The sequence below is a fragment of the Gymnogyps californianus genome, chromosome 6, assembly GCF_018139145.2.
Source record: "Gymnogyps californianus isolate 813 chromosome 6, ASM1813914v2, whole genome shotgun sequence".
Lineage (NCBI taxonomy): Eukaryota > Metazoa > Chordata > Aves > Accipitriformes > Cathartidae > Gymnogyps > Gymnogyps californianus.
Window position 1 is genome coordinate 30,079,234 of NC_059476.1, and position 22,725 is coordinate 30,101,958.

Here is a 22,725-nt window from a genome sequence, read left to right on the forward strand (position 1 = left end):
ACTGAAGTGAAAAACAGGAGCCCTGACTGAATATCGTTCATAGTGGCCATGGTCTGAAGAGAGATTTCGGAGTGCATTATACTGTGTCTCTACAAAAGCATCTTTCCTTATAGTTGCAGACTCCATGTCATCTCTTCCCTTTGCTCCTTTGTTCACAGTTAGCAAGGCTATATGTATATTGGTTTATTGCACTAAGGCTGTGTATTCTCTAATAGTAAGAAGCCAAGACAAGAAGTTTCAACTATTTTAAACTCCTTTTGTACCAATGTAATAGTCTCAACTGCAGAGAATTTAGCAGAAAAATCTGTCTCAGTTATTAGGCAATGACTTAGATTTGAATCACAGATATTGAACTCATAATTTTGTTTGTGTTAAATCCAAGACCAGAGGGAGATGCAACTAAACCTGATTTGAATGTGAGTCAAAGGATTTATGAAATAGAAAAAGATCATGTTTATATTAATTTGTGAAATATTACAAAATAGTCATATAGATGTTGTGGTACTAGATATGATACCCTTGACATCTCTAGTCAAACTCAGACCTAACCCAGGTTCTGTTGATTGAAGTCTAGTTTGTGAAGCTGTAGTAGCCCACATGAGAACCTCATTATCTGGCTCTTCCTTACTGCAGTTCACTGACACTTTGCTATGTTGAAGCACTGTGGATTTAAATTATAAAGCTATATGTAATTTACCTAATTACTTGCATTAGAAAATGTTAGCCTATAGAGTTGAGCAGTTTGTTGTTGTGTGCTGGTCATAAGATCAAGGGGATTTGCAGCACGTGCCCTTCTCACAGTGCCATGTTAGATACAGATGGAAAAGTGTTCTGCTTACCTGAGAAAGAGAACAAGAGAAATCTTGTGAGGTAAGCCATACACAGGAACAGCAACAAAGGAACTGTTGTAAAGACACTTTACCTTCGCATGCCTATCCCCTTTCTGTTCTGGAAGACTGAATTAAAAGAATCAAGGTGAGGAAATGATATTAAAAAAATAAAATATAATGTAGGATATATGAGTTTCTTTATGAAAGGAAATGCTGAGAGTAATGTTAATGTTGCATAGCCTGACTTTGCATGTCCGCACCACAAGGATGTCAAAATGATAAATGCAATAGTGAATAAATTTTAGATTGCACACCTTGGAAATATGCATAAGCTTAGGGTTAAAATTGCATTTCTTATTTCCTTCATTTTTATTCAATGCATTATTTGACCTATTTCAGTTCCTTGGAGAAAGAGCATCACACTGCCAGTCAAACAAACTACTCATAGCTTCTTGATAATTAATATTTTTACATTGCAATGTAAAGTGTTTCGCTATATAACTAGTATAATCCTTTTATTCCATTAGGTATCTATTTTTTTAGTCTACAGTACTTTGTCAGTGACTGTAAAAAGTGATTTATTAAATGTTGAAAACATAGTACTGGATAATTCCTGTACAACTTTAAGGAAATTGTAAATGATCCAGAAGAACTATAAACCATAAAAGCACAGAACAGCTAAGGCTGAAAGGAAAGATCATCTGGTCTAACCTTTCATGGAAAAGGGAGCCTAGAGGAGATTATCTAGCAGCCTGTCCAGTCATGTCTCGAAAACCTCCAGTGATGGGGACTCCAACCACATCTCTGGGGAGGTAGTTCCAGTGATTGATTTTTTTTTTTTTTTTTAAACTAAAAATTTCCTTTTTTTTTTTTACCAAGATGAACTCTCCCACTGCCCCATTTACCTGTTGCCCCTTGTCTTCTCCATGTGGCTCCTTGTGAAGAGAGAGCCTCCGTCCTCTTTGTAGCTGCCCTTTAAGTACTGGAAAACTGTGACGAGTTCCCCCTGAGCCTTCTCTTCTCCAGGGAGAAAAGACCCGACTCCTTCAGTCTTTCTCTATAGGGCAGGTTCTCCAGCCCTTTGATCATTTTCATGGCCTGCCTTTGGAGCCTCTCCAGTCTGTCCACGTCTTTTTTGAATTGTAGGGACCAGAACTGGACACAGTACTCCAGGTGCAGCCTAGCAAGCACTGAGTAGAGTGGGATGATCATGTGTCTATCTCTGCTAGTAATGCCCCTGCGGATGCAGCCCAGGATCTGATTTGCCTTTGTTGCTGCAGCAGCGCGCCACTGACTTATCTTCGGCTCGTTGTCCACCAGGACCCCCAGGTGCCTTTCAGCAAGGCTGCTCCCCAGCCACACACATCCTGGCCTGTACTGGGCTCTCGGGTTATGTCGTCCCAGGTGCAGGACTCTGCTCTTGTCTTTGTTAAACTTCATACAGTTCTTGCTCGCCCACTCTTCCAGGCTCTCCAGATCTCTCTGTAAGATGGCTCTCCCTTCTGATGTGTCCACCTCGCCACCCAGTTTAGTGTTGTTGTGCTTTCAGTCCCACTGCCCAGGTCATTTATGTTGAGCAGCATGGGGCCTAGTATTGATGCCTGGGGGACCCCACTTGTGAGAGGCTGCCAGCCTGAGTAAGAGCCACTGATCACCAGCCCTGGAGCATAGCCTGTCAGCCAGCTTCCTGCCCGCCTCACGGACCACCCGTCCGGTCTGTGTCTGGCCCGTTTGTCCAGGAGGAGGCTGTGGGAAACAGCGTCCAATGCTCTGATGAAGTCCAGGTAAACAATACCTACTGCTCTCCCCTTCTTGACTGAACATGTTACTTTGTGGAAGGGGATCAGGTTATCAGGCATGATTTGCCCTTGGTAAATGCATGCTGGCTTTTCCCAATCACCTGCTTCATGTTTCGGTTTGTAATAGTTCCTAGGAGGCCTGGCTCCATTAGTTTCCCAGGGACTGAAGTAGGACTAATGGGCCTGTATTTTCCTGGGCCCTTTTTTGGGCCCTTCTTGTAGAGAAGTATGACTTTTACTCTCTTCCAGTTGTCAGGCACATCCCCTGATCACCAGGACTTTCCAAAGATTATAGACAGTGGTCTTGCAACAATGTCAGCCACTTCTCTTAACACCCTGGGGAGGATTCCCTCCAGGCCCGTAGGTTTAGGGGTTGAGGCCTTGCAACAGGCCCCAGGCCAGCCCTTCCTCCACGACCGGTGGGTGGACACACGCGTTGTCGCAGCTACTTGATCCTGTGACCCGGGGTCCAGCTGCACCGGTAAAGACTGAGGCAAAGAAGGTATGGAGAACCTCGGCCTTGTCAGCATTGTTAGTGACCAGTTTCCCCTGCCCTGTTTAGCCACGGGCCTGTGTTCTCCCTGTGCTTCTGCTTACTATAAAAGTCTATAAAATCACAGAATGCTTTGTTTCCAGGAGAACTTTCCTATACTATAGTTTATATAAAGATGTGCAAATACAGATTATTACAGATCTGTGATTGAAAAAGTGTTGGTGCTCAGTGAGGACACTTGCCAGTTACCATTAAGGACGAGGCCTTCATTATCAATTTTAGTGTTTCTTTCCTTTAGCAATAGCTGGGGAACCTAAAGCCCCCTACATCTACTATAAGGCAATATTTACCTTTTTACACTCTTGTGTATGTGTTGTGCTGCTTACTTACACAAAACACAAGCTTTTGGAAAAAATAGCCAGTCCTTTCAGGAATGCCCAGGTCTTCAGAGCTGAAAGCTTTGTAAGTTGTTTGTGAAAAAGGATGAGTCATATTCTTACGTTAATAAGAGAAAGACAAATATGTTTGTTCTGAACTGCTTGTTGTAGTTAACAGTCTGAGCAGATTTACAGTTGTACCACTTCTGATTTCTTAGTAAAATCAGTCATTTCTCAGCAGTGTCTCGATAATTTTTGTAACTTTCCAAATGTTTAAAAATAATCTCTACATAAAATTGGGCTTTGCAATGAAGATTACTAATAGCGTCATGGCAACGCATATCTTTGTATTATAACATGATGTCTATTCCTTATATTTTGCATAGCACTTTTATTTTCTATTTTAACCTTTGTATTTTGTGAATATTTAGAAGGAATAATTTATTAAATCTTTAAAATACAAAGGTAAGTAATTAAATTCTTACCACACTTTAAGGGATTTGCAGATGGTCCTAATGAGCTGTAAACCACAAAATACTTGTTCCCAGAAGAATTTTCTTACAAGACAGTTATTCTTAGGAATGGAAGATTGCTTCAGTGTTGATAATGTTTGCTCTATCGCTATTGAATGCTAACTAATTGTAATTTTCCATTACTTCACAACAGTGCAGTCTACCTAGCTGCTATCTGTGATATGATTACTATGTAAGGACAAAAAGTACTGGAGAGGCCTGAGCAGTCAAAAGAAGAGTCATTAACATGAGTGAATGTCTGCTCAAGCATTCATCAATATTAGTTTAACAGATTTTTGAAAGCAGAATTCACACTATGCCCATTGCTGGTAACAGTATGGTATCCTTTTATACTAAGCACTAAAATCTCCTTTGCTCTTCTGAGAAGTGGTTTAGGCATATCTGCAATCTTAAATGTTATATCTCATTTTCTCACCATTTTGGAAAGCTCTTTAAGGGTATTAGAGTCAGAAAAAATAAAGTGATAAAGCAGTTCCCATCCTTTATTTGGCATATATTGAACTTTTAATTTCTACTAAGAAACTCTTAAGGAACTGTTTCATGCATCAATGAAACTATTTCAGTTGTGTAGCTTTCAGTTTGGTTTGTTTTTTTTTTTTTTTTTTTTTTTAAATCAGCTCCAGAGTATTGCCTTATCTATTCTCAGAGTCTGATACAAGGAGGCAAAAAAAATTGTGGATGAGAGTGACTATGCAGTGCAACAGGTGGCTATAAGGGGTTGTAGAATCTCTATCCTTGGAGATTTAAAAAAATCAGCTGGACTTACTACAGCATGCTGATCTTAAAATCAAAGTTAACCGTACTTTGAGCAGGAGGTCTGATGAGATATCTTCCAATTGAAATTATTTATCATTTTGTGGAAAAATGTGGGCAACAGCTTGGTTTGCAGAAAAATCAGAAGTCATTAATTTTTACCTTTTTTTTACTTTTTTCTTCTATAAAACTCTCAAGTGGCAGTTACGTTAGAGTTAGTTTCTCAGCTGTGGGGGCATAATTTGATTTGGTGATAGCAGCACCAGAGCAAATGCTGGGTGGCAGGATGCAGGGGATGATAAAGGTCAGGTCAGTTAAGGTCCAGGAGCTGAGACAATCAGTGTTTTGGATCTTTCAGCTAGGAATTTGAGCTGTCATAGACTTTCATGCATGCATCTCAACTTTCCCCGAGTGATGGAAGGGTGAAGCAGGCTGGGAAACGGGCACCAGAACAGGGCGCCCACCTCCCTCCTGAGGCCCACAGAAACTTTTATTCTCCCCTCTGCCCTCACCATGTGTGGAGGAAAAGGGTTGTTCGATATGCTGATAAAAGAGAAAATCTTAATCGCTTCTTCCAAAAGAAGAGAGTAGGTGATTTAATTAAGCTTTCATTTTATGTGGAAATAAATGTAAACTACAAGGTAATTGTTCTTGTTTACCAGTATCTGTCCATTGCACAAATACTTTTCATAGTTGTCTATTATGTAGTTTTCACATAAAAGTGAAGAGTCTATGGAGTCTAACTAATCTGGTGTGGTGGGTTGACCCTGGCTGGATGCCAGGTGCCCACCAAAGCCGCTCTATCACTCCCCTCCTAAGCTGGACAGGGGAGACAAAATGAAACAAAAGGCTCATGGGTCGAGAGAAGGACAGGGAGAGATCACTCAGCAATTACCATCACAGGCAAAACAGACTCGACTTGGGGAAAAAATAAAATTTAATTTAATTTATTGCCAGTCAAATCAGAGTAAGATAATGAGAAATAAAACCAAATCTTAAAAACACCTTCCCCCTACCCTTCCATTCTTCCCAGGCTTAACTTTACTCCCGATATTCTCTACCTCCTTCCCTGCCAGCAGCGCAGGGTGATGGGGAATGGGGGTTGCAGTCAGTTCATCACACATTGTTTCTGCTGCTCCTTCCTCCTCAGAGGGAGGACTCCTCACACTCTTCTCCTGCTCCAGCATGGGGTCCCTCCCACGGGAGACAGTCCTCCATGAGCTTCTCCAATGTGAGTCCTTCGCACAGGCTGCAGTTCTTCACAAACTGCTCCAGCATGGGTCCCTTCCACAGGGTGCAGTCCTTCAGGAAGAGACTGCTCCAGCCTGGGTCCCCCGTGGGGCCACAAGTCCTACCAGCAAACCTGCTCCAGCATGGGCTCCTCTCTCCACGAGTCCACAGGTCCTGCGAGGAGCCTGCTCCAGCACGGGCTTCCCACAAGGTCACAGCCTCCTTCAGGCACATCCACATGCTCTGGCGTGGGGTCCTCCGCGGGCTGCAGGTGGATATCTGCTCTACTGTTCATCTCCATGGGCTGCAGGGGGACAGCCTGCCTCACCATGGTCTTCACCACGGGCTGCAGGGGAATCTCTGCTCTGGTGCCTGGAGCCCCTCCTCCCCCTCCTTCTTCATTGGCCTTGGTGTCTGCAGAGTTGTTGCTCTCACATATTCTCGCTCCTCTCTCCGGCTGGAGTTACTGCTGCATAATTTTTTCCCCTTCTTAAGTATGTTATCCCAGAGGCGCTACCAGCGTCGCTGATGGGCTTGGCCTTGGCCAGCAGTGGGTCCGTCTTGGAGCTGGCTGGCATTGGCTCCATTGGACATAGGGGAAGCTTCTAGCAGCTTCTTACAGAAGCCACCCCTGTAGCCCCCCCCCGCTACCAAAACCTTGCCGTGCAAACCCAATACATCTGGATTGGTGACTGGACTTTGTAGAATGAACAGCTGAAGGTTTATTGCTGGGTTATGATGACACTTGCATATAAAGGATAAATAAACTGGATTGTTGATGTGACTTGTGATGGGAATCAGGCGATGTGAAACAAGACAGAGCTACACGTGGGATCTGCTGGGATTAGGCTACAATTCATTCCAGCGCTTTTACCTCTGAGTTGTAGCACAGGTGGGTGCAGGAGGAACTACCACATACCAGCATAGACATCAAGATCCAAGGTTTCTGTCATTGTCTTTCTCTCTCCTGATTCTTGCACCTAAACTCCCACTCCCACACTGTGCTTCATGAGCAGGAGAGAGAAGATTGTAACACCACTTTTATACTCCTTCTGTAGCAGTATTGAGTTATTTAGGTCATTGCACTTTTCTTGTATTTTCTTATTTCCTTCTTTATATTTCCTCTTATATTTCCTTTTCTTTATATTTCCCAACATATCAGATTTGAAAGTGAAAAGTTCTGAAACTCTTCACTTATTTACAAGGAACTCAAACCAAATCCAGTTAAAGTAACAATCCTCCCTAGGCAATGAGATTTGAATCTTCCTGAGATCACTTGAAGCTGAGCATGAAAAATAAAGGAAAATTATTTTGATTTGTTTAAGGCAACTTTATTTTTGTTACTGTTCTTGATAAATAATGATTAATCATTGCTCCAAACTAACATTTTCTTCAGTAGCCAAACTGACCCAAAAATGTTTCATCACAGACTTCCTGATGCACTCTACCCTAGATTTGATACACTAGGTTTTGTTTGATTCCCCCCCCATTGCAGAGTGCTGGTGGTTGCAGACATCACAGATGTAGTGTGTTATGCTTGCTTTCTTCTAGCATCTTTTAACCTATGCAGAATTGTTCTGAGTTGGTGTCCCCCCACCCCCCCTAAGTTTTGATTGTACCCCTGGAGGTTTTTTTTTTAATTTACTATTTTACTTTAGGGCTGCAAAGCCAGTTAATTTAACTGTATTTCAGTTTCTCCATCTACTGGAGACTCTTTCCTAGAGCTATTTCCACATCCCCAAAAGGGTGTCCCGTTTTGGTGCAAAGGTGCCATCCAGTCTCAAGGGCTTTTGGTGACTCTGGTGATCTCAGTATACTGAGACAGGAGGGACTGCTAGGGGTCAAAGGAGAGAGAAGCCCTGGTGGGAGTGGTGGATCCGCTTTTGGCACAATCTTGAGTATGCCGCTTTTTCACTGAATTCCTCTATGAATTTCTTTTAGATCAATTAATGAGAAGTTCTACCAAGGGGCACCTGAATACATGTCTGATTGGCAAAAGCACTCTGCACCGAGAGTGCCCATCAGAACTGTCATGACTCAATTTTCAAAATAACTCTTCACATTGAATGTTAAAACCTTTTAGAGTTTTAGTCACTCCTGTTTCTTTGGCTCCTAGACGCTGAACTTCTGAAAACCCCTGGCCTTTTGTGTCTTATGGGGCTCTCTCCTGAGTCATCTCCCATTTGTTCAGCTTTCACTGATTTCAGTTTGAGCTGTACAGGAGAATGCAGCCTCCGATGTGCAATTCTGCACATATATAGGTGAATTTCATTGGCATTCAGGGTTCAGTATTTAAGTTCTGACAGAAGTGATCAGATAATACATCCTGAAGTGATGCTAGCTTTATTTGCTTTTCTGCTTTTAAGTTTCAGTTGCAAGATACCATTAGGTGGGCTTTTTTTTGTACATTGTTTTTAGAAGTAGTGGTTGCTTGGTTTGGTTTTTTAAGTCGTGAAAGCAAAGATGTACTTTAATATGTAAGAGTTTTGCAGCAAGCAGGCAGTTCTCTAATAGCACATGATATTTTGCTATAATGCATTAGTAGCTTGAAAATCCTTTAATATGTTTTTCAAGATATGGATTAGTACTTGTGTATTGTGACTTCAACCTCATAAAGCATTTGGAAAATATGAACAACATTTATTTCTGGAACAAGGTCACACTTTAAGAATTAATTTTCGAGTCACTGACAGGGAGTGTGTGCTGATTTTTAAAGAGAGACAGTAATCTTTCCAATTTCATGTACGTTTCTGGAGCATGAGCTGTTGTTTCTGTGCAGTTGTGGATGTGATGCTGTGTTCTGGTGATATGGGGAGAAAAGCAGTCTGTTCAAGGATGTGGTTGTACCCACAGAGAAATGTTTCACGGGAATGTGCTTGTTGAGTTAATATCAGATGAGCTTTCTTATACAATCCTCTGAATTAAATACAAAGGAAAAACATTTGGACCGTCTCTCACTAATAACAATTTCAGCTACCTCCACAATCTGGCTGGGAAGCCAACTAGTGTAAATGACAATGCTTTGATGCATCTGCCGCTTTATCAGCTTGTTGCTAAATTATACTGATTTGTTCATTTGAATCTGAAGGATAATAGAAAAGCTCCAAGTATTCCCATATCTATAGCACAATTTTGCTTTATATCACCATGCAATCAAAGCCTTTAAAGTGTTATTGGATTAAATAAAATTTTGTCTGGCACAAAATGGCTAACGGGTAGCTGCTTGAATAATCAGCATTCAGAACTCAGTTGCTAGTTAATACAAAACTGCCTCTGTAAATGTAATATATTTTTCATGTTTTCATTGAGTTTTTGGTTTTAATCATAGATAAATGCCTGCAAACAGTTCAAGTATGTTTAGAACAAGAATGCTCTTATTGTAGTAAAAAATAAAGTTTTAATTTCTAGATATCTTTAGGTTTTTGCTCATAATTTATTACTAGAATTTTTAAATTCAATTATCCCAGCAGTCTCCCGTGGCTAATGCCAACTAGTGTTCGGTTAACACTGACAAAGGAAGGTCTCTGCTTTGCATTAAAAATGAGTATGTCTTGAATGTTTACTTTACAAATATTGACAACTTAAGAAAGGGTTACCCTCAGCTAAGGCTAAATCATAACTAACACTTGCAAGTAATATTTAAGTTTTCCACTCCTTCTCCCTTAATGAATATCTTGCTAGGGCTTGGTACCTTTTCCCCCTACCCACCTTTCATTTACTTCTAAAAGCACAGGAATAAAAATTTTAGGTTATGTTTTTTAAGATTCAGGGTATTGTGAGTAAACAAAGTAATACATAAACTATTCTGTGTGTAATTTTCATTTTTTGCAAGACCCTTTCTAGCAGGGCTACCACATAATTCTAAAATACCGGGAGAGAAGCACTACGTGATCCTATAAGAACTGCAGGGAGCCCTGGTTATACTGAGTCATTGTAAATATTTTGCCATTGGCTTCACTGAACATAAAATTTAACTCTCTATATGCTATTAAATGACCTTTTATGTTACCTTCTTTATAGAATGCAGTAGTGACATAAAAATATATTGTAAAAAATGTTGGCGTTTTTTGAGAAGGTTTTTTTGGTAACTGGAGTTGCATTGTCAGAGGAAGTCTAGTTGTTTGTAATTGGCTTACTTTTTTGTAATGCATTTAAAAATGGGATCAGTGATTTAAAATAAGCATCTCACTTTTTTGTTGCCTCAGGAAGTCAATGGTTCTCAGAGAAATGATCAGTTATAAATGGATAACAAGATAAAGGAAAAGCTAATTTGCATGTTGATACTGAATCTATAAAGCTGGTAATACCCAATGGTAGTCAAAATGTGCAGTATTTTTAGACAGTGTTTCAGTGTGTAAGCTCTGGCATTAAACCAAATATGGTGTCTTACATATTCCTCCATGGTAATGCACTAAGTAGTTGCCATACCTATGTTAATAAGTGAATGTTACTATGTGGCTACAAAATTTGGATGCCTGTCCACTAGTGACCAGAAAAGTTAAACAAGGTCTTTTCATGTCTTGTTCTCCTAGGTAATTTTTTTCACTCTCTAGCAGCTAAGGCTGTCTATCTGGATAAAATTTTGACAATGAGGTGCATGCAGTGTGAGTATCATTTAAAACTAGCACGGAAAACTTTTTGTGTTTTAGATGTATCCAAGAAAAATCTGTTTCTAAAGCCAGAATGCTGCGAGACGGATGTGATGGGTGGGAAAGGTTGCTGCTGCTGCAGTCTGCGCAGAAACAGCTGCCACAAATGCTGCTGTTTCCCAGGATATTTTAAATCTTGCATTCTCTCTCTTCCTGCATTTGTCCCTCGTATTTACAGGTTTATTAATACCAGAGCATAGTAATGCAAACAATGAATCTGGTAGCCTTGAAGGAGGAGATAGTATTTATAGTATCCATATTATGCCTTGAAGATCACTCAATAAATTAGCTATAATGAGCCATCCTGTGCTGGTATAAACATGATGAAATAGATTAATGAGCCAAGAATACAAAGTCACTAACACTTCTTTAGACCAATCTTTAGACCTTAACAAAATAAAATAACACCTGAAAACTTCCTACTGAAATTTTTTTCAACATTCCCAAAGAACTCCTTTTTTTTTTTTAACCAACTCCGTGCTTCTAAATAAAAGATCTTGAAGCCTTCCTTTGAAATGTGAACTGAGTTCTTGTTCATTTGATGAAACAGCGATATCTGAATCTTGGCAATGGCATATCCATTTTTGGAGTATGGGAATCATGCATAAAGCTTTGCTGATAAAGTGAGGCAAGAAAAATAGAGCAAAAGTGCTTAGAAATTCTTTATTCCAATTTAGTTGGAAAGATTCCAGCAGAAATCAATAGCCTCTGCTGGTTTTGCATGAAACACCTGTATGCTTGGCAATTAAAAAAAATGAAAAAAAGAAGATCCAAAGCGATTATGGATTATTGCCATTTACATACTGAATTCAAGGACATCTGAATGCTTAACAGAAGTTCCCTTTTGTTACCTGTAAATGTTTGGGTCTGTTACCCATGTTCAAAGACTAGAAATAAATTAAGGGGCTGTGCTAGTAATTTTGTGAATGCCTAGATTTTATCAATTATTTAAAAAAAAAAAAAAAAGAAAATCAAACTTCACAATAGAATGGTGGATACTTAGCAGGCTTCTGAAGCTATGAAGAACAATTCCACTATGGAAAAGTTCAGTATTTGGTTAGGAGTCCAAAAAAAAAAAAAAAGGGGGGGGGGTGGCATGGCAAATAAGACAGTAGGATTTATTACTTATTAGAAAAAGAATCAAGAAAACTATATAGTCTCTACAGTGTTTTCCATTGTTTTGTTCTTTCTGTAGTTCTGTTCAGAACAAGTTTTTTAGATTTTTTTCAGTATTCAATGAAGCTGTAACAGAGTTTGTTTCATCGTGAGTGCAACATGAAATAACAGTAGGATTATAACCTTTCAGAAAACTCACATATCCTGTATGTGAGTATATCCAGCAAAAAATACCAAACAGCTCTAGGGATATCTAGGATATCAATCAGTAACACAGCTTTTGAGCTTTTTAATGTTAGTGAATGACCTTTGTAGCTAAGACATCTGATCTTTGCAGACCAGAGATCAGCTGTATGTAGACAGATGTTTCCATGTGCATCAGCCTGGTTAGACTTGCACAAATATTTCCAAGGCAGAAAAGGCAATAACTTAAAACTGACTTTTAATGAGACTGTATTAGTTTAAAAAAAAAAAAAAGTTACAAATTATTGTGTAATTTTCAACATAAGGAATGCTTTCCAAGGCTGTAATAAGAAGCTGTCAGCATCGTTGTTACATACAACTGTTGTGCTTACTTTGAAAGACCAGAGACAGAACCCAAAACAATGTAAGAAAAGCTTGATATCATGTCCAAGTGGAGAAAATGAAGTATCACAACTCATGCCTGTTTATAAATAAAACAGACAGGGCTTTGAAGAGAGCGTTTTGACTCCAGCCCCACATCCCTCTGCATGGGCAGAGCTACGTTACTACGTAACTCCTCTGGAAGTGTCAGAAATGTCCAGTTCTGGAAGTCTGGCTTGCTGCGATGGCTGACCATAGTTTGGTAACAATTTATGTCAGCAGAGAAGTCCAATTAATTGTGTAATTTCCATTAGTACTCAAATTAAGCTATGCTGTAGCTGTATCTTCAGTGACACTTTTGCCAGTATAAAATGTCACGTGCTCAGTCTTAGCTCTGCTCTGACACTGCTGAATTGGCAAAAGTTTCTGCTGTGGACTTGATTTAATCTTGAATAATACTGAACGGAGAAGTGATTAAAATAAAACAGAACAAAACCTCTGAAGAATATATTTAATCTAAAACTTTAAAATGCTGACCTTGACAAGGTATTTTTGAGTTAATTATGGTAGAAGAGGAGTATCCTGCCCTTCAAACACTGCTCTTAGAATTCGGTACATCACTACCTCAAAGACATGCTTTGTGATACTGCATGTCTCCTTAGTTTTGCTCTTGTCCTTTGGGGACATCTCGGATTACTTTGGTCTGTGTAATGCGACTACCCTCATAAAGGTATTTGCACAGATTGTCTCTTCAGAGCAGGCTGACAAATGTAAGTGTTCTGTAAAGCCATATCAAGTTGTGTTGCTGCTCATCAGTTTTAGTTACCTTTTGTAATTATCACAAATGCTTTCAAATAATATTATCTTCAGTTTTGCTCATATAAAAGGGATAGAAATATATCTGATTACTGTTGTTTATATTTATTTTTTTCCTAAGCAAATTTTAAACGGTCATTTAAATGCTCCTGTGTAAAATTGACCTTAAAAGGTAACAGGGCTACCTTTTTTCTACCTGAAGATACTTTTGTTACATAAAACCTGGTCATTCTTGAAATTCCAACAGTGATGTGCTAGTCACTGTTTGCATTTACAAACATCTTGTATTGTTTCCAAAATTCAATTTGATACATTTCACTTCAGGATTTGCTTGCAGGCATTAAAAACATAGTAGTTTTAATATAGCCTGCACCTTTTTTGTAAGTGCTGCTATTGGGGAAAATGACAGGACCTTTCATTCTGAATCTGCAAAAACATTTGAAGGGAGACTGCTGGAGTTTATTCCTAGGATTTTTTTTCTCTCCACTGAAAACTTTGAACTACAATTTTTTAATTTTTTTTTTTTCCCCAGAGACAAAAGTGTTGTATACAAAGATTAGGGTGTGGATTTTCTTGTTCTTTTCAAATGTATTTTATTAATCTTCTTTCACTTAGTCTGGATAGTAAGGAAAACTTGTAGCACTATTTTATTTAAAATACACTAAGAATGAAAAAAGTTACTTTGCAAGATTTTTTGCATTATCTGAATTTTCTTGCAGAACCATACTTACAGGTGTCTTGTATTTCATTGTTTTGGTTTTCAACTTCGGTATTAGCTTGGCAGATATTTACTTTGTATCAAGTTATGAGCAAAAAGCAAGTTAATGTGTTTATTTAATTTTGAGTTTGCAAAGCTCCATGTGCATTGAGCACAGCTTCATTCCTTTGACAGCAGGCGACATAATATTTTGTGACAGTCTGTATGGTATATAATGAAATGTTCTCTTACAATTTTAATATGTTGGTATATTAGGTCCTGGTCCTTGTCCCTGCAAAGCAAGTAGGAGTTTAAACTTTGAGAATTAAGATTGTATATGAAGATTGAACCATGGCTCTGTGGAAATTATGGTCTACTTTGAAAATCACACTTCATTAGAAAAATCCTTGTCTTAGTGAAGAAAATTAAAATATCTGTCAGTCAGACATCTTCCTCTGAAAATTTCACTTTATTGTTGATTAATCCAACTGGATTGAAAAGGTTAAAGAGATATACTAGAAGACGGGAATGATAGCTCACCCTGACGTACTGTCAGCCTATTCCAAATCTCATTATCTAACTACATATTCCAAAGTTACAGCCAAGAGTCCAAACTGTAATCAATTTTCTGAACTGTGTTGCAGGGGTGTTCGGATGGACCTATAGAAACCTACAGGTGATGTACCTGAAATGGCACAATCTATGGTGCATTGCTTGTGTTTAAGTTCTGGGCCAATTTTTGTGACTGGTGAATCAAATTAGCATTGTCCTTAGGTTTTTGGCTTTGTTTTTTCTTTCATTGTTGTGGGTTTTATGGGTTGGGGGTTTTTTAGGTCATTACTATATTAACTACTTTTGCTCATTTTTCGTGAAAAAAGTGTATTTTCAGAGCATTAATATGAAAATATTGTTCTGGTTAAAGACTAAAAAAATAGGTGTGTTTACATTTTAGAAGGGATACTTTGGAAGTCGGAAGTGGTTGAAATTATACTCAACTTTGCTGCAATCTAGTTCATTTTTCTGCTAATATTTCTAAATGTAAGATTCCTTTTGTGAATCTTTTTAAGAAGCTTGATTGCAAATAATATTGCAGTCACATTGAAGTTTGCTTGCCCTGTGCTTTTGCTTTCTATTAATTAGTTTGTTTTGATCAGTTGATGTTACTGAGACCAATTTGATTAAATTTATTTAACATATGCTTTAAGAACACCCAATATTTAGCCTTACAGCATTTCTTTCCTTTTTTTGTTTTCTCCATAGATACTACAACGTATTCCACTGAGCGATCTGAGCACTTTAAGCCATGCAAAGACAAGGATCTTGCGTATTGTCTCAATGAAGGGGAATGCTTTGTGATTGAAACCTTAACAGGATCACATAAACACTGCCGGTAAGTCATTTGCGAAGAAATTGCAAAAAAAAGTCTTCTGTCCAAGGGAGACAGCATTAGAAAAAATAAATATTCAGAGTTAGAATGTTATAAAGCAATGGAATTTGCCTCCAATTTGATTGCATCCCTCACAGTTGATGGTTTTTTAACTAGTCTGTAATATTTATAAATAGAAATTTGGGAATACAAAAAGCAACATTTTGATTACTTTTACAGATAAAAGAAATCTTCAATATTCTGTTTTCTAATCATATAAACAAGTAAGGATTAATGTTTTGTTTTCGTTTTTACCTATTAAAATCCTACATTCCTCTACGTACCAGAAGCATTCCTTTATTTTGGGTGCTCAAAGTAGAGCTTTGACAATAGCAGTAGGTACTGTTCATTGAGGGAGAGGAAGAGTTGTTCAGTTAGTAGTTTTAAGAATTAGGGTTTCTTAAGTTTAATTACTGAGAGATAAAATGGACTGTAATAGCCATCTGAACCTGCTAGATAGCTGTTGTACAGTTTTATACTCCTGAACTTCTGTTAATGTCTATGACCATCTTGAATGTATTTAAAAGAAAACCAGATCACCAGATACAGTATTAATTCTGCATATCACTCCCTTTTAATGGCCACTACTTCTAGAATAATTGTAACACCTTTCTAAAGGTAAGAACAAAAAAAATTCTGAACTAATCAAACAATCTTTTAAGTAGAAGTGGTCCAAAATGAAAACCTGTACTTGTGATGTTTTAATTTACTGCTAAGATACTGTATTTGGCATACAGAAGGTATATCCAAGATGCTTATATGCTTAAATTCTAAACTGAGCATCTAAATGTATAGGTATCTCTAATATAAATAATAAAGCACCTAAGATACTCAGAAGCTTTCCTGAATGATTTGGGACTTAAGCTGCTAAATCCCACTGAAAGTAGGGAAAAAAAAAAATCACAAAATCATATGTGCCTGGTTTGAAAGTGGAAATTTATGGATTTAAAGATTGATGAAAGTCTGCTTATCATCAGAAGAATATTCCTAAGATTTTTATTTTTAATACTATGCTGGTAATTTTTTCCCATTCAGTGACCATTCAATTCCCCTCTTCATGTTTTCTTATGGCATGCTTATTAAATTAAATATTATGTGTCATTAATCATGGAAAAATGATGACTTTTTGAGCTTCCATCATAAAACTTTACAGGTATTTTTTTCCTCAAACGAGGTGTGTGATTTTGTCTTTCATAGAAGTGTCATGAGCTGTTAACAAGGGAATTATATCACTCAAATATTTAAGCATTTTTCGTTGTCAGAATATTCAAACTGGACAAAACTGATACAAATTAATAGCAGGAAGAAAGGATATATATGAGAATTTTTAATTAAGCTGATAAATTTATTAGCTAATTTCTTTGAACAGACTGTTTCAGTAAACTGTATGGATTAAAATTCTAAATATCTGCAGGAGTAGATCTCATAAGAGAGCTGTCTTTTTTTTTTTTTTTTGACTTTCAAGATCTTTCCTGTTGTCTGCCTTGCCAAGTTCTTGTTTATTTGCTGTGATTCTAATGCTGCAGTCTGACTAATGGTCAGAAGCTTTTCCATCCAAGCTTTTCCCTTTAACTAAACAAGCCAGTGTTGAGTTTTCATTCTTTCCAGTAGAGTAGAGTTTTTTGATCACCTTCTCTTGTGTTATTCTTCCATAGGGAAATACAGGTATCATTTGTGAATGCGTTAGCTCCCATGTGTAACAGATTTGCATTGCTTGTACAAGTTTCAGGCATTAACACATTCTCTGGGAATTAAACATCTGCTTATTTCAATGGGTACTTTGAAGAGTGCAACACGAGAAGACGTATAAGGCAATAAAAATTCATATAGCAAGAGAAGACACCTTTTAAAATTTAAAAGGTGATTAAACCGGTTAGAAGGCTTTGTTTAATTCTGTAAGGACCTTCAACACTGCAAGCAGCAGCTTGTTCAGAATCACATTTATGATACTGATGTGTATGTCAATAATGAAGAGAAACCTTTTAATTTGACCTTCAAATTCTGTATCTCTACCTTGGTAACAGACTATATGTCTCTTTGTCAGGGCCAGTGCTGTGGTGAGTGGGATGCAGGTGTCTTTCTATCTGTAACCTAGAACCGTGCTCTGAAAGAGCAGCTAGAATGTACACATAAATAAAAATACAATATTGATGTACTGTATTTGTCCTCTAACTAGAAGAAAAGTAATTTTCCCTGAGAATGAAAGGGTTATGGAATTCCCATTGCAATTAAAAGAATAATTTGAATACAGAATTATGAAGACTTAGGGAGTGAAATGATACTTTGTTCTTAGAATCAAGCTGCATTGTGTATTCTCATTGAGAGTTTGATTTTGCATCTGTTCTGGGAACAGAGCACCAATTTACTGAAATGGGAATTTGCCATGTGGAACAGCTGCAGATAGAAGACCTTGATGTAGCAAAAAACTTTCGTCCCACTTTGTCAGGTTTAAAGAGTGTTAGTAGATGATATGCTTAGGCAGTTGTGCAGTTGTTCTTGTTGTGTGTACATGTTTAAGGACAAATATGCTAATGATTGTTAAAGCAAAAAAAAAGAGATTTGATAGCAATTAATAAATATTTGAGTTACATCCTGGACCTCTTCTGTATCCTCATGAACCATACTGTCAACGCAAACAGTCTCAACTGGCAGTTCAAGCACCTTTCAGAGTTGATAAAATTCATCATGCTCTTATTTGACAATAGGAGATGAGCACATGTCAAACTCCAGCAGTCAGTAATGACATTGGCAGCTCGATGTTGTAGAGCGCTGGCTCTATAACTTTTTTTTGGTTTGTGAGATACATGCCTTATTTAGTTTGAACCTGTAATTGTGGAGAGTGGGACTAGCATGCACCCTTGGTAAAGGGCAAGAGAGAGGCTGTGTTGCAGGAGACCACTGGGAATACAGTAAATGAGGAGGTCTGAAGCGGCCCTGCTCATGCATCTTCCATTCTTATCCACCTACAGAGGAGGTGTCCTGAAGTCAGGGGATTTTTTTTTTTTTTTTAGCTTAGTTGACAACTGGAGAGAAAAAAATACAGAAATGGTTATAGTTTCAAATTCTATAATTCCTTTTTTTTTGAACTTTTACATTTTAAACACTGTCTCTTGGTGAAAATTTGCCTGGGGATGTAAACTGGCGGAGTTCTCCCACGTGGTTAGGTAACAAACAAGATACACTGGATGTTGTTTGTGCTATTTTAAAGGTGTGACTTCAGTATTTATTTTTGTGAATGGTTTAACACAAGCTTGTTTTAAGGATAGGATAGGTCAACAGTAGGGAAACTTCTTATTTAGCTTCTCCATATGCTGAAATTTTTTCCCTGTTGCCTTCTTGAGAATTTAAGCTGAATGGTGAGGGTGCTTTTAGTTGTTATTTACACAAAACAAATCAAGTACACAGTCAACACTGACACATCAGCATTTAACTGGGTATTACATAATGCAGGCTTTAAAAAAAGAAGTTTAGGTTTTGTCTGTACAATTTTATTTCAAAGATCCTATCTCAAGTCACTCTGGGTTTTGGGGGTTGGGGTTTTTTTTTGGCTTGAATCCTTCTACATTTTTTTTTTTTAGTCCATTTTCTTCTGATTACCCATTTAGGACTGGAAAACACTGGATGAATGAGTGGCTAAAACTTTCGAGGGGAGAAGAGGATTGCACTGTTAAATTTCTCTTCTGAAAGAAGCCATTAAGACTATTGTGTATGCACTGGAAATCTGGGCGTTGGCAACAAACTATAATGTACTCTTTATAGATTTGAGTATATTGGATGAGATATTCCTTTTGTCTTTCGTTCCTGTCCTTCATCTCTCCTTCATGAAGCAAGCAGTATAAAACCTGAATAAGTTCTCTAACAACAGAGACTGAAAGAATAGACTGACAAATGCACAGTAAACAAAACATCATTCCTAGTTAACCAAATTACAGCAGGTTGTACATATGCATCCAAAGAGCACTACTGTGGTTACTATCCCGGAGTTTTCAGATTTCATTGGACAATCTACTTTTGATGCATCCATCTTGTGCTGGTGAATTTTGAGATTGGTGATCTTTCTCGGTTTTATGCATAAAAATTTCCATTTTTACATTTAGGTAATTAAAAAATGATACCAGCATTGATCAGCTTTGTTTAAAATCTGTCGTAAGACCAGAAGGATTGAATTCCCTTTTAATGAAGGTCCAGTTTGGATAAATGTTTATATACGGTCAGGTTTTATTGTGAGTCTTTTGCGTAGTAGTAACTGTAATCCAGGCATAGCCCTTGCTGTCAGTAAAAGCAGGAGAAAGGGACCAAACAGACTGGACTTACAACAGCTCTAAGCATGGCCTATGATACATGCACTTAACCATAAGTTAAATACCTAAAAAGATAAGAATATAATTTCCCTGGTTTAGTTATGTGGCTTGTTATCTAGGCTTTTGCAGTCTGACCTAGGTGTTTTAAAATACCAGCTATACTCCATTTTGTCTGTTCTCCCCATCTTGTATTACAGTGACACTTTTTCAGAGCACTTCTAACATGTAAATAAAGCAAACCCAGAAAATTATTCACTATTGAATAGCATTGAATAAATAAAACATGTCATTGTCACAATATTGCAAGGTTAGTTTCATCAAAAATAATCCATTGCCTTAAACTGACAAAGTAACATACAGCTACTAGAACTTAAAGGAGGAAGAAATCTGTGCTTAAAATTTAGGATACTTTCCATATCAAGGGCAATCAACAGACCTCCTGTTGTGAAAATTATTGGTTTATGAGCATAGCTGTAGCACATATCTAGATTATATTTGTGTAGCTGCACACATCATTAGCTGGAAACGCTGCCATTTTTACTTTCATGTTTACTTTAGAAAAGCTGAGGTGAACTTGAAATACCACATTAGGTAGCTCCAAGCTGTTGTTAAGCAACTATATTTTAATATAGGTATCACATTGCATTATTATTACATCACCTGCTTATTCAGTAGTGCTTTCACAACTCGTGGTTGCCTTCAGCAACGCGGTTGTTTCTGTTAACTCAAATGAAATAGTCTGTGTGCCTAAAGCAGTGTGACTATGATAACTCTTCAAAACTCAGGCCTGTAAGAAGTCAGGAGGCAGAAATTCTGGCCAAGAAGCCTGTCACACGGACTGCGCATTCCAAGGCTAGAATCAGCTTGGCTATATTTCATATACTCGAGACAGTGCTAGTAAACAACAAATAAGTACAAGCCTTTATTTCTTTAAGTAATATTAATAACAAATCTGCAGTTTGACTACTTTTGCCTTTTTTACTGGAAAACCTCATGCTTTTCTTGTCTAGTTTTAGATATTTCTTTTCCTTCATACAAAAAACACCCCCAAAACCCAAACCACTTCTGTGCATTCTCTTTCAAGCTCCTGCCCCTTGAAATTACAGGAAGAGGTTGCCTGGCTTTGCTGTCACATACCTGTTTTATCCTTTTAAACCTTTTTAGATATGAACCATGAAGAAAAATGGTTTCTAAACCTCAAAATGAAATGGTGTAAAGCCCAAGACAGCTGTAGGACTTGTACTTGTTACCTAAGTATCATAACTTTTTCAGTATTACCCAATCTTACATGATTTTTACCATTTGGTCTGAAATTTTCTGTAATCAACACATAAGATTTGAGCTCATTTAGTTAGAATCAGTTAATTAGCATAAAAACTAAATTATTTTGTCCAAATACTAAACCTCACCTGCATAAAAACAGTACTTTCTCAGTTATCCCTACTCTTTTTCTAATAGTTCTCTAAAATTAAAACCCTTCAAGTCTGATATTATGCTGTAAGAATTCAATAAATAACAAAAAGTCTTTAAATTTAAAGATTGAGTCTTTTAATATCCTCCCCTGGTGAAATAGTGCAAGAATGTATTATGTGATATGCACACTAAACACGGCTGTGTTCAATAACACCTGATTCATGCTTTCATAATTTAACATTCAGAAGATAGAGGCTCTCGAGAAAGCTTCTTGTCAGAGTACTTTAATTATTGATTAATTTTCACAGTCTCAACACTCCATTTTACAGTAGTTTTTATTTACAGATTTTTTCCCCTAGATTATTGCATTTAGCAGATACTTACCTTCTTCAATCTTCTGTAACTTCTGCGGTAGAAAATACTTTCAGCTTGAAAAATATATATATGCAAATTGAAAAGTCTTATGAAATTCAATTACTTTCAAATATCTGCAAAACTGAGTGTTTTAATGCAGCAGTGTAACAGTCTGTATTTCAAATGTTATGACAGACGTTTCCCTTGATGTGTTTACAAAAATTCACCCTTCAGCACATGCTTAAGTTTTTGAGTACTGCAATAAATCAATGTTTGTTACTGTTGTTGCTGTTCACATAGTATCATTCCTTCAAGCAGCTCTATGTACCAGAGAAGTCACTGGCAAAACATCTATTATCCATTTATCCCTCTTGAACATTTTCTGAAAACAAGTTTGTATTAGTCTTATTATTTGGGGGAGGATAAATTAATTTTATGGTAAAAAGGAATACAGAATAAAATAAAGCTTTGTATTTAGTGATAGTTTTAAGTTTCTGTTGAGATGCTATAGTCTGTATTCATAGTATTTCAGGTTTTATTTGCTTTCTGCTGAGCACCTTAAACAGGCCAGATTTTCTAATGATTTCCCTTTGAAAAACTTTGATTACTAAATGGTATAATTTCCTAGTTCCATTTCTGTCTCTTGAAGTCATGAAGTTTACACTCCTACTTCAGGTTACGATGAAGATGCACTTTTCCAGTCAGAGCAATAAGGTAAAAGTCACAATACTGTACACATAAAATGCATGCCCAGATCTTTAAATTACGCACTAATTTAACGTAATTCACCTGTGATTCATTTGATTTAAGCAAATATCCATAAAAATAAAATAAAATTTGTAGTCCATTTCATCTTGTTTGAAATGCTTATTCAAATTAATAGTCTTGAAAGAGTTTAAGGAAGAAGAAGAAATAAAGGAGAAATTGCGTAGCTGTGCATCCAAAGTTAATGTTGAAGCTTAAGTGAATGCATATGTTTTAAACTTATGTCAGCATAGAGGACTGAAAAATTGTGGAATTCATTTCTCTTTCCCAGAATACTAAAAGACTAATGTAAATCTATTTTCAGTTAACACAAAGTATGGAAAAACATAGTTACAGGCTTAGAATGTCCCCCTGCCTAGTTTTTGTTTTGTTTTTTTTTAAGCCAGACATTTGTAGTTCACAGATAATAGCTGTCAAATCCAACAGTGTTAATTCTTTCATTTATGTACGAACACAGTTATTTCCCAAAAGTAAGAGAAGTATCACTTCTTAGAATGACCAGTAATGTGAGTGAAACAAAAATACTTCTGGAAGCTTTAAGTAAAATATAATCTCTTTCTGGAGGACTGGAAGAGAAAAAAGACCCAATTCAGCTCCCTTTGCATTTGG

At 37.3% G+C, this 22,725-nt stretch overlaps 1 protein-coding gene across 1 annotated transcript in view; it reads left to right on the forward strand.

The window, feature by feature from the left end:
• NRG3 (neuregulin 3) overlaps positions 1-22,725 on the forward strand; it is a 431,515-nt gene that overhangs the window by 161,542 nt on the left and 247,248 nt on the right. Inside the window, exon 2 of the mRNA XM_050899232.1 lies at positions 15,118-15,247. Within this exon, the coding sequence (XP_050755189.1) occupies positions 15,118-15,247 (130 nt within the window). The remainder of the gene's footprint in view (positions 1-15,117; positions 15,248-22,725) is intronic.